Source organism: Prionailurus bengalensis, chromosome A1 (assembly GCF_016509475.1).
Source record: "Prionailurus bengalensis isolate Pbe53 chromosome A1, Fcat_Pben_1.1_paternal_pri, whole genome shotgun sequence".
Taxonomy (NCBI): domain Eukaryota; kingdom Metazoa; phylum Chordata; class Mammalia; order Carnivora; family Felidae; genus Prionailurus; species Prionailurus bengalensis.
In genome coordinates this window covers 117,252,449-117,269,549 of record NC_057343.1, presented here as the reverse complement: position 1 = coordinate 117,269,549, position 17,101 = coordinate 117,252,449, and the positions used below count along the sequence as shown (strand labels likewise).

Here is a 17,101-nt window from a genome sequence, read left to right as displayed (position 1 = left end):
GGCTAAACTTTAGCCTGCCCACCTGCGTCATCTAAATATCGCGGGAACTGGAGGGTCCGCGATTGGTCGGATTAGAGAACATGACCGGAAGTCCTAGGGCGGGGAGTTAAACGCTAGCGGAGATGGCGGCGGCTGTAGCCAGTCGCGGAATTCGGGCAAAACTGGGCCTGCGTGAAATTCGCGTCCACTTGTGCCAGCGCTCGCCTGGCAGTCAGGGCGTCAGGTGAGGCGCAAGGTAGTGGGGCCGGTAAGCTTCGGGGTTCGCAGGTCATGACCTCTGTCTCCCGGGTGTCTGGGGAGGCCGGCTCGTAGATAGCACGCACAGCTCTCTCCCGCCCCCCCCCCCCACAGGGAATTTATCGAGAAACACTATGTGGAGCTGAAGAAGGCGAACCCTGACCTGCCAATCCTAATTCGCGAGTGTTCCGATGTGCAGCCCAAGCTCTGGGCCCGTTACGGTGAGCGGGGGAAGCGGGCGGTCTAGGAGCTCGGTATAACAATGGTTTGAAGAGAGAGTCATCCAGGGGTCAAGCAGAAATCTGTAGGGAGACTGGAACTCGGACTTCGTCCTTGCTTTTGAGGTTGTTTCAGATAAATTCACATTTGCACGGTTACAGGAAGTTTCCTGTCTCTAGTAGCATAGGTGTGGAGACGGGCCCGGTACTGCGTAAATTCCAAGAGCTGTTTTCGTAATTCAGAACGGGGTTCAGATGGGGAAGAAGAGATGCTAGTCAATTACCATCGATGTGGGTCCTTACACATTAGGTGCAGGCAGTGCTATGCTTGGTAGTGTGAGAATCTCAGTAACAAAAACCTAAGATGATTCTGTTGAGTAATTAATGCTAAGGTGTGTTGAGTGCTTTCTTGTCTAAATCTCATTTAATCTTCATTAATCATATGAGGGGGTGTTTGGTTTTTTTCTCATTGTAGAGATGAGAAGGATGAATAAAAATTTTGATGCAGCAGGGTCACCTGGCTGGTTCAGTCAAAAGAGCATGTGACTCTTGATGTGGGGGTTGAGTTCAGGCCCAACATTGGGTGTGGAGCTTACCAAAAATAAATTGTTTTATGGAACATAACTAAGGTTATGCAGCTAGGATACAACAGAGTTGAGCCTTTTACACGTTACCCCTTTTTAGGATGCACTTCTACCCGATTTTCATGGCTAGCTAGTTGTAATTCAGGTTGTTGTTATTCAGGTCTGAATATGTGTATCACCTCCTCAATAAGGAATTCCCTGGCAAGTTATGTAACAATGCCCTTAGCACCTTTTGCTCATATTCCCAGTTTAAGTTTTCCATAATCTGAAAATTAAATTGCTTGATACATAGCAGGCACACAGTACCTATAAGACTTACTGAATAATGGTATTGTGGTCACAGTTTTTAACTACACCTTTGCCTAGGAATGACAGGAGAAAATAAAATCACACTTAAGGTAGACTAGTTCTAACAGTGGGTAACTGCAGTATGTATTAAAAACTGGGGAGGGAGCGCCTTGGTGGTTCAGTTGGTTAAGCATCTGACTTTGGCTCAGGTCATGATCTCACAGTTGGTGAGTTTGAGCCCCACTTGGGCTCTGTGCTGACAGCTCACAGCCTAGAGCCTGCTTCAGATTCTGTGTCTCCCTCTATCTCTGCCCCTCTGCTGCTCGCACTGTGTCTCTCTCTCTCCCTCAAAATGAATATTTTTTTAAATGGGGAGTAAAAAGTCAATAGACTAGAGGAGATGGATACAGATGAGTGTATTATACTAGGACTATGGGAGCCATAGACTTGGCACCTAGCCAAGGGTAGGCCCATGCAAACTGTGCTCAATAGTAAATACCTACCAGGCCCCTAAAAACTGCCCCGAAACACCTTCCTTCCCATTGTGGCCACCCAGAATCAGCCAAAATTCTAGTCAGACCTGTGCTTCCTAGAGGTGTTTGACACCCAATGGATAAATTGTAGGCATCCCAAATACATCTTGGTGATATCTCATTACTTTTCCTATTCTCACAAAACTGTAAGTTAAAGACAAAGACCTTTTATTAATATCTTAGTACCCCCTCGGTGCATATTGGATATTTAATTACTTCTCTGTCTCCTCAGCATTTGGCCAAGAGAAGAATGTCTCTTTGAATAACTTCAATGCTGATCAAGTAACCAGAGCCATGGAGAATGTGCTAAGTGGCAAAGCCTGAAGGTGAAGCCTCCACTGATTGTTAAGAGCAACAGCCCCAAAGCTTGGACTATGCTGGACTGAGTAAAATGTGGGGAAAATGTGTTCTTCTGTTATTTATAAAGCCTGTGCTGAAAAATACCATCTCTGGATGCCTTTATTTTCCCCTCCACCCCTTATTGTGCAACCACTGGGACAAACCAGTTTAATGTAAAAATAAAACTTTATTCTGTCCCTTCAAAAACCACGAGCTGCTAATGGCGGGGGGGGGGGGGGGGTGACTCCAGGCCCACATCAAGTCCCCTTTGGTCCTATATGGACAGTTCTGAGTCAAAGAAGAGCTGAGCTTTGAAAGTCTTGGCTTAGACACAGGAGCAGAGAGCAGGAGATACCATTACGGTTCTAAAACCTCAAAGGGGGATCCATAGGCAAGAAAGTTGGGGTAAGGGTAGGGTGGTGGTGATGAGTAGAATGACATCAAAAAGGTCACTGGTGAAGAGCTGTCTGCTGGAGAGCATGCACACGATCCTGGAGCTGGGCCTCCTCCTGGTGCCTTTCCAGGACCTGCAGCCCTGATTGCTGCAGAAAATCCTTAGCAGCCTAAGGGCAGGGTAGAAAAGGATTTAATACCTGGGTCCCTGTGCCCTAACACTTGATTCCTACAGGCTTATGGGTTAATCCACCTCTATTTGGAAGAAAGCCTTCCCAAAAAGAGGCTGGAAGTTCCGACCTGGAGTCCATATAGGCTTGCCAGGCCCAGAGAACTGACTAGAGATAGGACTGGAAGGAAAGGGGCCATAGTGAGACTAGAGGCCTCAGAACAGGGGACCAGGGCCAAAACCCACCTCTGGCTGGTAGAGGAACAGCAATTGCAGCAGCTCTAAACTCTGGCCTACTACCTCAATGTCAGGGAAGGCCAGTGTACCAATCAAGCAGGAGAGCAAGGGCCCTGGCCACAGACGTTGGCAGTAAGCAGGACCCTTCTCTGCCACGTTGCACAGAACTGTGAGGACCTGCAGAAAGACATGTATACACAGTCCCCACAAAGGATGAAAACTAAAGACTAAAGATCGCTAAAATATAGAGTGCTGACCACATGGCCAGGCACCATGCCAAGCACTTCTATGCATGTTTTGTAATCCCTACAGCTGCCCTCAGGTAGGACTGCTATTCCCACTTACACACGAGGAAACTAAAGTTCAAGATGATAAGCTCATTTGCCCAAGGTTAGTAACTAGTCGTTTAAGGATTCACATCTAGACTGGTCTGGCCCTGAAGCCATCCATACCACACCACCTGCCAGCTCTCAGGTAAGGGTACTTCTGAGTGCAAAGGCCTGCTCCCACTGTTTTTACTTTGGCACCAGATCCCATACTTAAGTGACCCCAATACCTACCAATATGCTCACCACGTTAGAAACTGGCAACAACTGCAAGAGGGGCTCAATCAGATCCATGGAGAGCAAGGAGGTACAGAAACTAGGACTGTTTGCTAGAAGGGAAAATGTCACAGTAGAGTCCCCAAACAGGGAAATGAAACTACAACTGCCCACCCCCCCCCAATCCTACCCACCTTGGCCAAGTCAGTGAGTACGTATGTCCAGTATCTAAAGGTCCTAGGCACATTATGACACATACCAGTGAGGTTGTTAAGGAGCCAGAGGCCCTCAGGAAGTAGGCTGGGCTGTTTCTGAAGGAAGAACTGCAGAAGGATAAATAAGGCAGCCACAACACGCTCGTCTTCAAGCTGATTTTGCCCTCCCGCAACCTCCATTGCCGCTTCTGTTAGCAAGTTGCTTAGACACCGAAGCACAGGACATGCCAGCTGCAAAGACAAGTTAGTCTGAGTATGGTCTAAGGAGAAAGGGGCTACCTGTGTACTGAAGGAAGAACAGAGTAGGAAGAAATGTAGCCCAGACCTTGACCTGTTCTCTTCACCTACCAGCTCCAGTCCTGTATCCTCTGTTCTCTGGACAACTCCAGCCATGTCCAATAGCAGCAACCCCAGAGTGGACAGACCCCCATGGGAGATAAGCAGGGTATTGTCGACCTGGCTGGGCAATAAGAATCAAATAGTCACTACTCAGTCAATCCTACCTTTAAGATGGCAAATGGCCTAGGTTGTAGGCTTCCTGGGCTCCAAGTAAAGAGGACTACAGAAGGAAGAAAACTCTCTGAAATTCCAGAAACCAAAGTTCAAAAAAAAGAGTGTCCTAGAAGGGAGCCCTAGGGAGACCTAGGGAAGGTCTGTGGGACTTATGCAAAAGGCCTTTGTTACCTGCAGATGATATAGTGCAGACACCAGGCAAACTCCACAGCAACCCCAAGGTTCAGCTTTGGACCAGGTTGCAACAGTCGCAGGATGTGCTCAGGGAGAGTGGAGCCCAAGACGGAGCTGTCAGCAGAAGGAGAGCTGTGAGTGGGAACCACAGAAACCAAAATGCCAGTCATTCTTCCCAAACCCTAAGAGCAGGTGGGAAAGCATTCAAATCCAAAGCTCTTCCCAGCCAGACACCTTGAGCTAAAATGTGCAACAGCTTTGGAAACAAGACTCAATCACACCTCCAGGGGTTACAATACAAAGTGGGTCACACCTACCTGCACATCTGCAGACACAATTTTACTTACGGGATGATCATCTCTGGAGCTTCCTTAACTTGCAGAAGCTGGGATAAGGCATATCCAAGGGCTTCCAGCACATTCAGATGGGGGGACTAGAAGTAGACAGAGTACAGATCTGACTCTGGAAACTGCGTCATAAGGTTCCCTGTGACCTTCAACCCCTTAGCATAGGGCAGAGGCTGAAGCTGCCTAAACAAAGCAGGGGGACCATGTAGAGACAAGTGAGGGGAGTGCTGCCCAAGGAGGGAGACAGTAGATGGACGCTCACCTGGATGCAAGCAGCCAAGGCTGGAACAATGCCCTGTGGCAGGAGCTGCCTTCTCACAGCCTCACTCTCCACAATCAGGTTACCCAGTGTATACAGACAGAGCTCCTGAGAGTGGGACAACAAAAGCACTGGGCATGGCCTATCTCAGGCTAGGGTGGGGGTGGGAGTGCGGAGGATGGAACAGTGTTGTCTTCGAGGCTCTGGGCAAAAGGGATTGGAAGATGATGGGCATATGTATGGCTATGGACATCAGGGGAAACAAGTTTTCTTCTTCCCCTATGTGCCAGGTCAAACTATACCCAAAAGCATAATTTTTAAATCCAAGCCAAGAACAAGGTAGGAAGGGACAAGGCTTACTATAAAGTCTGAGCTGTGACCGGAGAGGTAGGTGAGAAGGTAGGAAGTGGCTGGCAGGCAGGCCTCAGCCACCGCAGACTGTTCAGAATGAGAGAGCTCATGAAGGCACCGAGCGGCCTCAAGCTGCAACAGGGCTTGGTTGCTGGTCAGAAGCCCGACCAAGGTCCGCATGCTGCCCTCCAGCCTACATGAGTGAGCACCAGAGCCCTGCTCAGCCTGTGGCCCATCCCCTCCACACTCCTGTCCATCTCTTAGAGACCCAGCCCCCACTCACACCACCCACACTGACCAGATGAAGGTCTGCTGCGTCTCAGGGTGCTGCAAGCCTCGACGAAGGCTGACCAGAGCCCTCTCTCTCTCCTTTTCTTCTGTCCCCTGTTGTGCTAATCGTAGGAAATGCTGGATCTGGAGCACAGGGCATGGAGAGAAGAGATGGCAACATAAAGTTGCCAGAAAGCAAACATGAGTCCTACTCTGCCCACTTTACCTGTAAGCACTCCAATGTTGCACCATCCCTTGAACTTGTCATTCACACTAATATGGCTAGTAAGTCTCAATCTTGCAGTAGGGTAGACAGAAGAGGGAATCAGAACTGGGTTTAATACCAGCCCTGCCACTTCTCTACAAGAAACCTAAACCTCAGTTTTTCACCTGAAAAATGGGAATAACATCTTTCCTGCCTTCTTAAAGGGTTATTTCAAGGATAACATTTAAACCTTTCAGTCTGGCACAGCCTATCCCTCTAGCCATTCTCCCCGTGCAACCTATACTCCAACACCTAGCATAACATGACTTGTTTCTAATGCTTCCAAGCTTTTGCACAATCTATTTTTCTGCCTGGGATAGCCTCCCCAGGTCCTCCACTCCCTTCAGATTTCTATTCCGGTTACTGCCTCTGAGAAGTAAGGTCTTCCTGGCTTCCTTTTGCACATTTAGGGGTTTCTATTGTGCCTCATGTTTCCTTCATGACAGGTGGTTAGCACACCTGTCTCCTTCACTGGGTTATTGCAAGCACTTCAAAGAAAGGGATTCTCTTCATCTTTGTGTACCTCAGTACCCAGCACAGTATCTTGGCATAAAGTAAGCACACAATGAACCAATGAACCTAGGCACGAGTGCTTTGTGAACAACATATGTAAACATAGACAATATAAACAAAGGGGATGCCCGATGCTTGCTGAATGAATAAATCAGGTAAAACTAATCATTTCATTCACTTATTCACTAAATACTGACCATCTACTATATGCCTGATAGTCTACAGGCATCTGAGTTTTCAATGACAACTAAGATAGGGTGTAGGTTCTGAGGCACCTGGGTGGCTCAGTCAGCTAAGTGTCCAACTTTGGCTCAGGTCATGATCTTGCGGTTTGAGGGTTCAAGCCCCATATGAGGCTCTGTGCCAACAGCTCGGGGCCTGGAGCCTGCTTGAGATTCTGTCTCCTTCCCTCTCTCTCTGCCCCTCCCCTGCTCACACTCTGTCTCTCTCTCAAAAATAAATAAACATTAAAAAACAAATAAATAAGTCTCGTTGGAAAAACGATAAACAAGCAATTAGTAGGATCAATATTCTGCAAACAGGCTGTCAAGCCAATACTAAAAGAGACTCACTTTTAGATGCTGCAAATGCAAATGACTTGAGACAGGAAAGAGCCTAATACAGTCTTTCAAGAACTAAAAAGCGGTGTGGCACCTGGGTGGGTCAGTCAATTGAAGGATCGACTTATATTCAGGTCACGATCTCCCAGTGAGTTCCAGCCCCACATCAGGATCGCTTGTGTAAGGCTTCAGCCCAGACCCCACTTCAGAGCCTCTGTCCTGTCTCTGCCCCTCCCTGGCTTGCGTTCTCCCAAAAATAAGTAAAAAACAAAAAAACAAAAACCAAAAAACCTAAAAACGGGTAATTTGGGCTAAGATGAATAAACTGGTAAGGTTGGAGGGAGGCAAAGGTTAGACAGTGCTGGACATTATAGGTCACAGGAAGGATTTCGGTCTCTATGTGTTCTTAAAAGGCACATCTGTCTGATGTATGGAGAATGAATTTGAAGGCGGCAAGCACAGATACAGATGACCCGTTAGAAGGCTATTTTGAGTACACGGAGAAGAGGATGGCTTAGCCACGATGGTGAAGCACGTAAGGACGCCAAAGCTCCTTAAGACGTTTAAAACGACTAAGACTTGATGTATCGGTGTGGGGATGAGAGACCGAGTTGTCGAGGATGATTCACCGGTTTCTGGCTTGGCCCACTGGATGGATGGAGGTAGTGAAGGGACCGCGTCCAGATGTGGGGCGGACCTCAAAAGGAATTTGGCGCCAGCCGGTGTCGACCTCACCGTGCACCCTGTGGCCTCACCTCAGTTTCCCCAAGGATCATGGCCACACATCCCCCTTCGGCTTCCTCCGACGCGTCGTCTCTCAGCAGTCTCTTACTGATCAGCTGCTGTTCCCTCCGCGCCTTCCGCAGTGCTGGGGGCAAAGAAGCCGGCTGAACGTAGGGGGGGCATCTAGGACTCTGAACCCCGTCTCCAACCCGAGAGCCTCCTTATCCTATCTCCACCGCCATAGCCACCCCGCGCATCCTGCCGTCTCCCTTGCTCGCCAGCACCTGCCTCCCGCTCCCGTCGGCGGCACCGTAGCTCCTCTACCACGCAGCCCACCGGTCTGAGGCGACCCTGCCTTCCGCTCCACATGGTGGGCCTGGATAAAATTCGCCCAAAGCAGAAAGCCAGCGAAGCGCTCCACGAGCCTAAAAGATGGCACGCACCGCGCAACCGCAGCGCTTGCCGGAAAAGGAGGTGCGAGTGGGCGGAGCACGGCGCAAAGAGAAGGCGGGGAGGAGCTAGAAGGCGCAACCAGGCTGTGGAGCAGGGCGGGGACAGAGCGGGTAACAACCGATGGAGGGGCGGGGCGAAGGGAGAGTAGAATGAGGTGGGACAGGGGCAGGGAGGGGCGGAGCGAAGGCTAGAAGCGGAGTAGGACCTCTGCAGCCAGGGGCTTACGCAAAGCCGAACAGCGCGGTTTTTCTCCTTCCCAGTTCTAGGAAAGAAACTCAGCCTCGGCTTGGACTGACAGTGCCTCACCTTCCGCTCGGCAAATACAACCTCCCCATACCTAACACATCCTAGACGAGCATTCAAAACTACCCCAACCCCTAGGAAGATTTCACCAATAACTCGGCTCTCACTGATGAACGCTGGATTCGCATTACTTTATTGAATTGTTCTCCATCATGAGTTATCCCCAGTACACACGTATAAAGAAAATGAGACAAATATAATTATTTCCCTGTTCTAAATAAAAGTAATTCTTTTTTTTTTTAATGTATATTTACTTTTGAGAGAGAGAGCGTGTTACGGAGAGGGGCAGAGAAAGAGAAAAGGAGACACAGAATCTGAAGGAGGCTCCAGGCTCTGAGCTGTCAGCACAGAGCTGGAGGTGGGGCTGGAGCCCATGGACTGTGAGATCATGACGTGAGCCCAAGTCCCACGCTTAACCGACTGACCCACCGAGGCGCCCCTAGTAATTCTTTTTTTTAATATTTAATTGTTTTTTTAATGTTTATTTATTTTTGAAAGAGAAAGAGCGAAGGAAAGGCAGAGAAAGAGGGAGAGAGAGAATCCCAAGCAGGCTCTGCGCTATCAGCAGAGCCCCACCCACTCAGGGCTAGATCCCAGGAACCATGAGATCAAGACCTGAGCCGAAATCAAGAGTAGAATGCAACTGAGCCAGCCAGGCGCCTGGGGGGTTAAGTAATTCTTAAACCAAATTTTGAGTGCCATTAACTACCAGGCACTGGGGAAACACTGGTGAATTTAAAAACTGTGTTCCTTACCTCTGAAATCTGAATTGTGGCCAAGTAAGCCTTGCATGGTCTAATCCCTGCATACCTCTCCAGTTTTCAATGGAAGGGAGCCTCAACTAATTCATCTCTCCTGGGATCTTCTCTTTGTTCCAAGCCCTTGCTTTCTTCCTTCTCCAGGCTTTTGCACAGGCTGTTACCCTCCCTAGAGCCCTGTCTCTGCTCCACCACCCCCAATAAGCACCCTTCCCTTAATTAACACCACCCTCAGGATCTCAATTACAGTGTCCCCTACTCAGAACTACTGTACCTGCGTCCCTGTCATGAGAGCCTATAACAATGTATACTTCATAACCCTTTTCACAGCTGTCATTAAGTTACAGTGTAATCGTTTGATGTTGTCTCCTCTCTTTCAAAATTCCAAGAAAGTAGAGTGTTGGTAGCACTTAAAAATTTCTTTTTTTTTTTTCAACGTTTATTTATTTTTGGGACAGAGAGAGACAGAGCATGAACGGGGGGAGGGGCAGAGAGAGAGGGAGACACAGAATCGGAAACAGGCTCCAGGCTCTGAGCCAACAACAGCCCAGAGCCTGACGCGGAGCTCGAACTCACGGACTGCGAGATGGTGACCTGGCTGAAGTCGGACACTTAACTGACTGCGCCACCCAGGCGCCCCAGCACTTAAAAATTTCTACTGGAGGCCTCCAATTTTTATTTTTATTTTATTTTACTTTTTTGATGGTTGGTAGATTCTTTTATTAACAATCAAAAAGCTTCACACTTACAATAGGAAAATAAGTGTTTTTCTATCGATTAGTTAAATGAAAACTATCCAGGACTTTGTATGATTTCTAATGTGTGCCAGGTTTGATGCGTACCTAAGAAGACAGGACATTAGCTTACCGAAATCATTAGGTATGACTGAAAATGAGAAACAGTAATTTATAAAACATTTACCTAATAGCTTTCCCTGGAGGCCTCTAATTTTTAGAAAGCTATTACTTTGGCAAATAAAAGAGCAAATCCAGGAAAGGGAACAGTTCTTCAAACCAACTTCCTTTGGTAGTCTAGTGGTTAAGATTTGGCACTTTCAAATCAACTTCCTTCCCCAGAATTTAATTTCATCTCTTGGAGTCAGTTGCCTTCAATCTCTTCCACAAATCACCTAGTTAAATATCTGCAGACCATCATCCTGCCCCCACATCTCTCCAGGTTCAACATCCATCCAGCTCCGGGACAACCATTTACTGAGCACCTGCTATGCACCATGCTCTGGCTGGAGGTAGGGTCTGGGTCTTATCTCCTTTGTCATGGGACAGGCTGCTTTTTTTTTTTTTAATTTTTTTTTCAACATTTTTTATTTATTTTTGGGACAGACAGAGGCAGAGCATGAACGGGGGAGGGGCAGAGAGAGAGGGAGACACAGAATCGGAAACAGGCTCCCGGCTCCGAGCCATCAGCCCAGAGCCTGACTCGGGGCTCGAACTCACGGACCGCGAGTTCATGACCTGGCTGATGTCGGATGCTTAACCGACTGCGCCACCCAGGCGCCCCTGGACAAGCTGCTTTTAACACCTACATATTTCTCCTAGTGGCGAAGGTAAGACAAGTCACCAGGCAAAATGTCTGCTCAGAGAGTTACAGCTGCCCACCCTGATTTTTTTTGCACTTATCTGCCCGACAAGACTGTCAATCCTGTAAACAACAGCCCCATGTCCTCTCTAATACAGTATTCACTGTTCCTTTCTCCACAGTTCCCACAAGTCCTTGGTTTCTCCCCTCTGAGTCCTCTTCTCTATGGACTGTAGCTCTGGGTCTGTGTTTGCCTCTTCCAGTTCCTGGAGTACTTGAGGGACTGTGTGATGACCATGTCTGCATCCCCGGGTTTTGTACCAGCCCTGACATTTGGTAGACAAATGATAGATATTTGTTGAATCAAGGTGTGAGTTGGGGATCTTTGCAAACCATCATTGCCCCTCTTCATTTGCACCACAAAGTGCTTTCCCCAAAATGATGGGGTTTGCTAAGGAGCCAGGCTTCAGTGGCCTGAGTCTTCTGAATGCAGAGGCTTTGAGGAAGAACATAACAATCAGGAGTACTCTAATAGATGTGGCTCTGTAGTCATAGACAGGTACTACCATTAGGTCCATTTTACAAAGCAGGAGCGCAGAAATCTGAGGCCCAGAAACTTGCCCAAATCTTACAACCTCAGTGGTAGAGCTGGGATTCCAAGCCTGGCTGTCTGACTGCTGAGTCAGTGTATTCAACACTGAGCTATACTCACATCTTGGTCCTCAAGGATGCACCAGTGACCTGGCCTGGCTTTGGGGCATGGCTCAGGGTATAAGGGCATGATCAACAAGGCACACAGAGAGCAGTCTGGCCTGATGAAGCCTCCCTGTTTGGAATGAGGACAGATGTGAAGCCATTCCTGAAAAATAGGAGAAGTGAGAATTCAAACATTTTTTTTTGTATAGCTCTTTCCCCAGAATCCACAGGTGCAGAACTGCGAGGGCAGTTATAGAGGCATAGCCCCTACACCACCCTCTGGGACACTTGCTTTTTTTCTTGGCAAAACAGGTAGGTTACTAATTAATCCTCATTCAACATTGGTCCAGCCTTTCCTTTCTAGGACACAGGAATTGTGTTGGGGGGAAGGGAGGGGAGAGCTAGGTGCAAGGGGGCAAACTGGGTTAGAAATGCCTTGTTTCTCAATTTCAGGATAAGAACATGGAAACTGTAAGAGGTGGAGCTACTTGGCCAATGTGTCTCTGTTAAACACTTCTTTCTACTTTTAAGAAAGCTATTACTTTCTTAATAAAGTTTTAAAAAGAACAAGTCAGCAGAAAAAAAAAAAGGAAGAGAGTTGTTCTTCAGACCTACTTCCTTCTCTCGAACCTCATCCTATCCCTTGGAGTCAACAGATGAAATTTGCAATGCCTTCCACAAAATATCCAATTATATATCGGAGGATATTCAGGTGATTGGATTTGGGTGTGTTAGTAAGTTCATAGTAACCACCAAAACTAGAGAAAAGTTAAGCAAACTACCCCAGTTGAGTCATTGGGATAGAGGCAGAGGGAGGTAAGAGTCCTAGCCTGTGGCACTGGGGATCCTTCTTTCTCAATAACTAACAAACAAGCCTGGGGTGTCTGACTCATCAGGGCACTGCCTGGAGCATTGCACTCCAGATGCCCTACAATATCCTTCCTGCAAAAGTCCCTCTCCTGGCAAAATTCCTCATTGCAAAATTTCCCAGAACCGTAGTGCATAGAGCGGTTGGGTGGCAGAGAGGTGGGGAGTGACCAGGGTTCACAAAGGAAGTAACAGAGTGACACCCCAGGGTTACATAAACTCTCAGAGGCCGCCAAAGAGGACAGATAACGTGTGGGGAGCCTAGAAACCAGGGAGTGCCGCTGCACAAGGAAAGAAGCCAGAGTCCTTCCCTGAGCTTGCCAGGACAGAGTCTCCGAGCACCAATCGACCATGGTGAGTGTACGGTCTTGGGGACGAAAGGGAACAACTCGAAGAACCCCAGGGACTAGCTGGGGCCGTCCTGACCTCCGCTCTCTTCCCAGGTGCGCGCGCCCTGCTTGCTGCTGCTGCTGCTGCTGCCAATGCTGTGCGTCTCTGAGACCACACCAGAACCCTGCGAAGTGGACGACGACGATGTCCGCTGCTTCTGCAACTTCACGGATCCTCAGCCCGACTGGTCCAGCGCCTTCCAGTGTGTGGCTGCCGTCGAGGTGGAGATCCACGGCGGCGGCCGCAGCCTGGAACAATTTCTAAAGGACGCAGACGCCGACCCGAAGCAGTATGCTGACATGGTCAAGGCTCTGCGTTTGCGGCGGCTCACAGTGGGCTCTGCACAGGTTCCTGCTGTGCTGCTGGTCGCCTTCCTGCGTGCGCTCTCATATTCCCGCCTCAAAGAACTGACGCTCCAGAACCTGGAGGTAACCGGCGCGATGCCGCCGCTTCTTCTGGAAGCCACTGGGCCTGCGCTCTCCACCCTCAGTCTCCGCAACGTGTCGTGGGCAACCGGAGGTGCCTGGCTCGCGGAACTGCAGCAGTGGCTCAAGCCGGGCCTCAAAGTACTGAATATTGCGCAAGCACACTCGCTTGCTTTTCCCTGCTCCCAACTCCGCACCTTTCCGGCCCTCACCACCTTAGACTTATCCGACAATCCCGGACTGGGCGAGGACGGACTGACTGCAGCTCTTTGTCCGCACAAATTCCCGGCCCTTCGGGCTCTGGCTTTACGCAACGCGGGGATGGAGACGCCCAACGGCGTGTGCGTGGCCATGGCGGCGGCGGGTGTGCAACCCCACAGCCTAGACCTCAGCCACAACTCGCTGCGCGCCACCGCCCCAGGCGCTCCTGGATGTGTCTGGCCCAGCACACTGAACTCTCTCAACTTGTCGTTCGCTGGGCTGGAGCAGGTGCCTAAGGGACTGCCGGCCAAGCTCAGCGTGCTAGATCTTAGGTGCAACAGGCTGAACAGAGTGCCGGGGCTAGAAGAGCTGCCCAAGGTGAGTAACCTGACACTGGACGGGAATCCCTTTATGGACCCTGAAGCCCCCAAATACCAAGAAGACCCGATGAACTCTGGCGTGGTCCAAGCCTGTGCGCGTTCGGCCTTGGCTGTGGGGATGTCCGGAACCCTCGCGGTGCTTCAAAGGGCGGGGGGCTTCGCCTAAAGCCCAGGAGAGACTAATGAATTGGCTCAGATTGCCCTGGCTGCTGGGAAGCCTCGTCAGAACGTCTTAATCAACCAACCCTCTGCCCCATGTTCATTAAAACCTGAAACAACGATTCATGTCATTTACTCAACAGATGTGTGTACTGGGTGTTGTGATGTGCTAGGCACAGAGCTGGATGTGGAATCCATTATATTTAGACTTTCTTCATCCTAAGAATAGAACTTCAAGGGTGCAAGGGGCAGGGAATATTGCCTGTCTAGGCTGTGTGTGAGAAACAGAGGTTTCCGTGCATTCCAGTTTTCTGAGGAGATTACTGGCACCTGAGTTAAAGGATATCTGAGTGATAAACGTGCCTAGCAAGTTACAGCATGTTTCCTCTGTGGTGCACTTTCCAAGAGCCAGCTTCTCCCCCTGTCAATGGCAATAAAACCCGGAGCCACTTACTTATTCTCTCTCTCTTTATCTCTCCCACCCTCCCGGGAGAAGGGACAGCTATGCCACCTGTCCTACATAAGCTCTGGGTTTCATAATTCCAGGCTTTCTCTTCTGCTGTGTAAAGCCCCTTGGCACACACAGGTATTTTGGCTTTCACTGTGTCATTGGGGAATTTGGGCACAGAGGACTGTTGCAAGATGCTGTCATTAAACATTCTGTGTCTGAACCAGAGATCTGATCATTATGTTAGTAAATGTGTGTATAATTGTTTCTGGCTGGATCTTTTTTTTTTTTTTTTTTGCTGGCTGGATCTTTGAATTGCAAATAGGATAACAGCTTAGACCCTTCACAGCCTCTTAGACCTTTCACAGGGCAATTAACCACATGTGCCCTCCAAACCACATTATTTCAGAGACGCAGGGCATCGACCAAGAGGTATTGTTCCTTCTAGGAGTCTCTTCTCTACATCGAGGAGGCAGCCACATCCATCAGAGAGCTATACACTTGCCTCACAGAGGAGCTGGGAGAAGGAAGGGAGGGGGATATAAATAACCACAACCCACTGATCTGCTTCCCTCTAGTATCTAGAGCCACACAGGTAGGGATGAAGGATGCAAAGTAACATTGGTGGGAGAGTTACACAGGTTACCAGACCACAGATGCAGAGAATCATGGGGACAGATAAATAAACCTCCCCCCCCCCACCCCCAGTCAGGAGGCCCCCTGGAGTGTCCCCAAGGGACTTCATCCAGCCTCTTGGAACATTTCTTGTCTCAGAGAACTAACCACTTGAAGCAACTCCTTTCATTTGAATAGCTTTGAGAACTCTTCATCAAAATTATGGAGCCCCTGCTCAACCTCAGGCCCCACTAGGATCCTGGTATACAAAGATGAATCCAAAACATCCATGTCCTCAGGGAGTTCTCAATCCAATAAGGGAGATGTACACAGAAAAGATAGTTATGATTCAGTGAGTGGGAGGGATCAACTATATGAGGGAAGGGTGGTTCTGTGGAAGGCTGTACAGAAAAGGAGACATTTAACCCAGCTCTTGAGAGGTGTTTCCTCAGGAAGGACATTCCCAGGCAAAAATGGGCACTTCAAAAGGCTCAGAAACCTGAAAGTATAATGGCCAGACCTGGGAATTATAACTGATTAGGTAGGGCTGGAGATCATGGTGATGGAAGCTGGAGACATTCATCCATTCAAGTGCTAATTATGTGCCAGGCACGATGCTAAACCCTGTGGATACAGCAGAAATCATAAAGAAGTTCTGGTTCATACGGAGTCCAGATTCTAGTTGGATGGTGGGGGTGAGGGGAAGACAATAAACATATAATATATCAAAGTAAGATAAGTGCTGTGAAGAGAAAGAGGAGAGAGCATTAAGGATTGATATGTTATATGGGATTGTTAGGAAGGCCTCTCTGGTAAGGGATAGTTGAACAAACTCATGAGCGAATTGGGAAAGTGAGCTTAAGGATAGCTTCCGGAATGGCATTTCAGGTAGAGACAATGGCAAGCACAAAGATCCTGAGGGCTTTGGAATGTTATAGGAAACGGCAAGGAGGCCAATGTGGGGGAACCAGGGTGAGCAGGGGTGGAAGGGAAGAACAGTAAGAGAAAACATTAGAGAATAGCAGGGCCAGATTATGTAGGGCCTTGTAAAGTCATGTTACTCAAAATATCATCTGAGGCAAGATAAATTTTAAGAAAGTCCAGAATGAATGTTTAGAAACTTTAATAAAATTTCACATTGCAGCAATGTTTCAATTGTATTTTATAAAAGTATCATCCACAATGGATTGCAACTTTAAAAAAGAAACTTGGTCCCTTGCCAAAGGGAGTTGGAGAAGCACCGTAAATATAGAACCTAGTAAGAACTTTAGCTTTTGCTCTAATTAAGCTTAGGAGCCATCTCTCTCCTCTGGGCAGAAGAGAGATAATATAACTAAAAGCATGTCAGGAAGGGACATAGAGGTAATCCTGCAGGGTGTGAGGAGTTATTAATGGGTTTTTAGTGGACAGTTAATGGAAGCAGGCATGTGTTTGAAAAAGCCCACAGGTGACCACGTGGAGGATGGATTAGCAGATTCTAAGGGAGCACTGAGGAGGTTATTGAACGAGTCCAGGTGAGAAAGAGTGAGGACCTGACCGGGACAGCAGTAGACATGGGGATGTGGGGGAAGGATGGCTCCAGGAGTTCTGAAAGAAACAGAACTGATGGGTCCCAGGATGCCTGAATGTGAGTGAAGATGGGATGACTCAGATTTCCGGTTTAGGTGATGTAGGGTTTCTCAAGGGGATGGAAATTTGAAAGAAAAAGAAGATTGGGGGAAGGGCACTTCAGAGCTTGAAGTGCTTTAGGGAACTCCCTGTGGAGAAATCCAGTAGCTAGTAGGTTTTTGGGGTTTAGGTCTGACAAGATAAGTTTGGACTGGATGCAAGAATTGAGGAGCAATGCACTGCAGAAGTGCTAGCCATGTGCTATCACTGTGAAGTGCTAGCCATGTGCTATCACTGTGAAGTGATAGCCATGGAAAAGCTCCCTGAGCCCTGGAGGAGATAGAGCAAGAAGGGAGACTGCTGGGAAGGGAAACTCGGAAAACATCAGTCAACATTTTAGGAAGCAGGAAGCGGGGGGGGGGGGGGGGGTGGGGGGGGGGTGGCTTAAAGGAGACAGAGATGTAAGAGGAGAATTCTGAACTTTTCAGGTGGGGGCACAGGGACAGAGTGGTCAGCAGTCTCCTAGCTTCCT

At 48.6% G+C, this 17,101-nt stretch overlaps 3 protein-coding genes across 13 annotated transcripts; 2 read left to right on the top strand and 1 right to left on the bottom strand.

Annotated features, from left to right (window-relative positions):
• The first annotated feature begins 86 nt into the window (after positions 1-86).
• Positions 87-2,303, top strand: NDUFA2 (NADH:ubiquinone oxidoreductase subunit A2). Its single transcript, XM_043589380.1, has 3 exons — positions 87-223; positions 352-458; positions 2,093-2,303. Exons 1-3 carry the CDS (start codon positions 123-125, stop codon positions 2,182-2,184), a joined length of 300 nt encoding a protein of 99 aa, XP_043445315.1. The 5' UTR covers positions 87-122; the 3' UTR covers positions 2,185-2,303.
• A 68-nt stretch (positions 2,304-2,371) lies between these two features.
• On the bottom strand, positions 2,372-16,516 carry TMCO6 (transmembrane and coiled-coil domains 6). 11 transcript variants are annotated; one of them, XM_043589287.1, is made up of 13 exons: positions 12,770-12,876; positions 11,493-11,639; positions 10,946-11,106; positions 5,698-5,813; positions 5,409-5,592; positions 5,052-5,156; positions 4,790-4,875; positions 4,440-4,556; positions 4,104-4,215; positions 3,800-3,986; positions 3,559-3,653; positions 3,008-3,175; positions 2,372-2,762 (listed from the first exon to the last, which is right to left on the bottom strand). In XM_043589287.1, the coding sequence occupies exons 3-13, from the start codon at positions 11,084-11,086 to the stop codon at positions 2,649-2,651; spliced, it is 1,425 nt and encodes a 474-aa protein (XP_043445222.1). In that variant the 5' UTR covers positions 11,087-11,106; positions 11,493-11,639; positions 12,770-12,876; the 3' UTR covers positions 2,372-2,648. The 11 variants fall into 11 exon arrangements, with proteins under 11 accessions (XP_043445222.1, XP_043445240.1, XP_043445246.1 ...); XM_043589305.1 differs by lacking the exons at positions 10,946-11,106; positions 11,493-11,639; positions 12,770-12,876 and adding exons at positions 7,763-7,875; positions 8,019-8,359; XM_043589311.1 differs by lacking the exons at positions 10,946-11,106; positions 11,493-11,639; positions 12,770-12,876 and adding exons at positions 7,763-7,875; positions 8,067-8,359.
• On the top strand, positions 12,393-14,613 carry CD14 (CD14 molecule). The gene is made up of 2 exons (XM_043589366.1): positions 12,393-12,697; positions 12,787-14,613. Exons 1-2 carry the CDS (start codon positions 12,695-12,697, stop codon positions 13,903-13,905), a joined length of 1,122 nt encoding a protein of 373 aa, XP_043445301.1. The 5' UTR covers positions 12,393-12,694; the 3' UTR covers positions 13,906-14,613.
• Positions 16,517-17,101: the final 585 nt, after the last annotated feature.

Coding starts and splice junctions, on each gene's coding strand:
- NDUFA2 (XM_043589380.1), top strand. CDS start 123: ATGGCGGCGGCTGTAGCCAGTCGCGGAATTCGGGCAAAACTGGGCCTG. Junction 224..351: donor CCTGGCAGTCAGGGCGTCAG/GTGAGGCGCAAG, acceptor CCCCCCCCACAG/GGAATTTATCGAGAAACACT. Junction 459..2,092: donor CAAGCTCTGGGCCCGTTACG/GTGAGCGGGGGA, acceptor CTGTCTCCTCAG/CATTTGGCCAAGAGAAGAAT.
- TMCO6 (XM_043589271.1), bottom strand. CDS start 8,099: ATGTGGAGCGGAAGGCAGGGTCGCCTCAGACCGGTGGGCTGCGTGGTA. Junction 3,987..4,103: donor AGGATACAGGACTGGAGCTG/GTAGGTGAAGAG, acceptor TTGTCTTTGCAG/CTGGCATGTCCTGTGCTTCG. Junction 3,176..3,558: donor CTAACGTGGTGAGCATATTG/GTAGGTATTGGG, acceptor GTCTTTCTGCAG/GTCCTCACAGTTCTGTGCAA.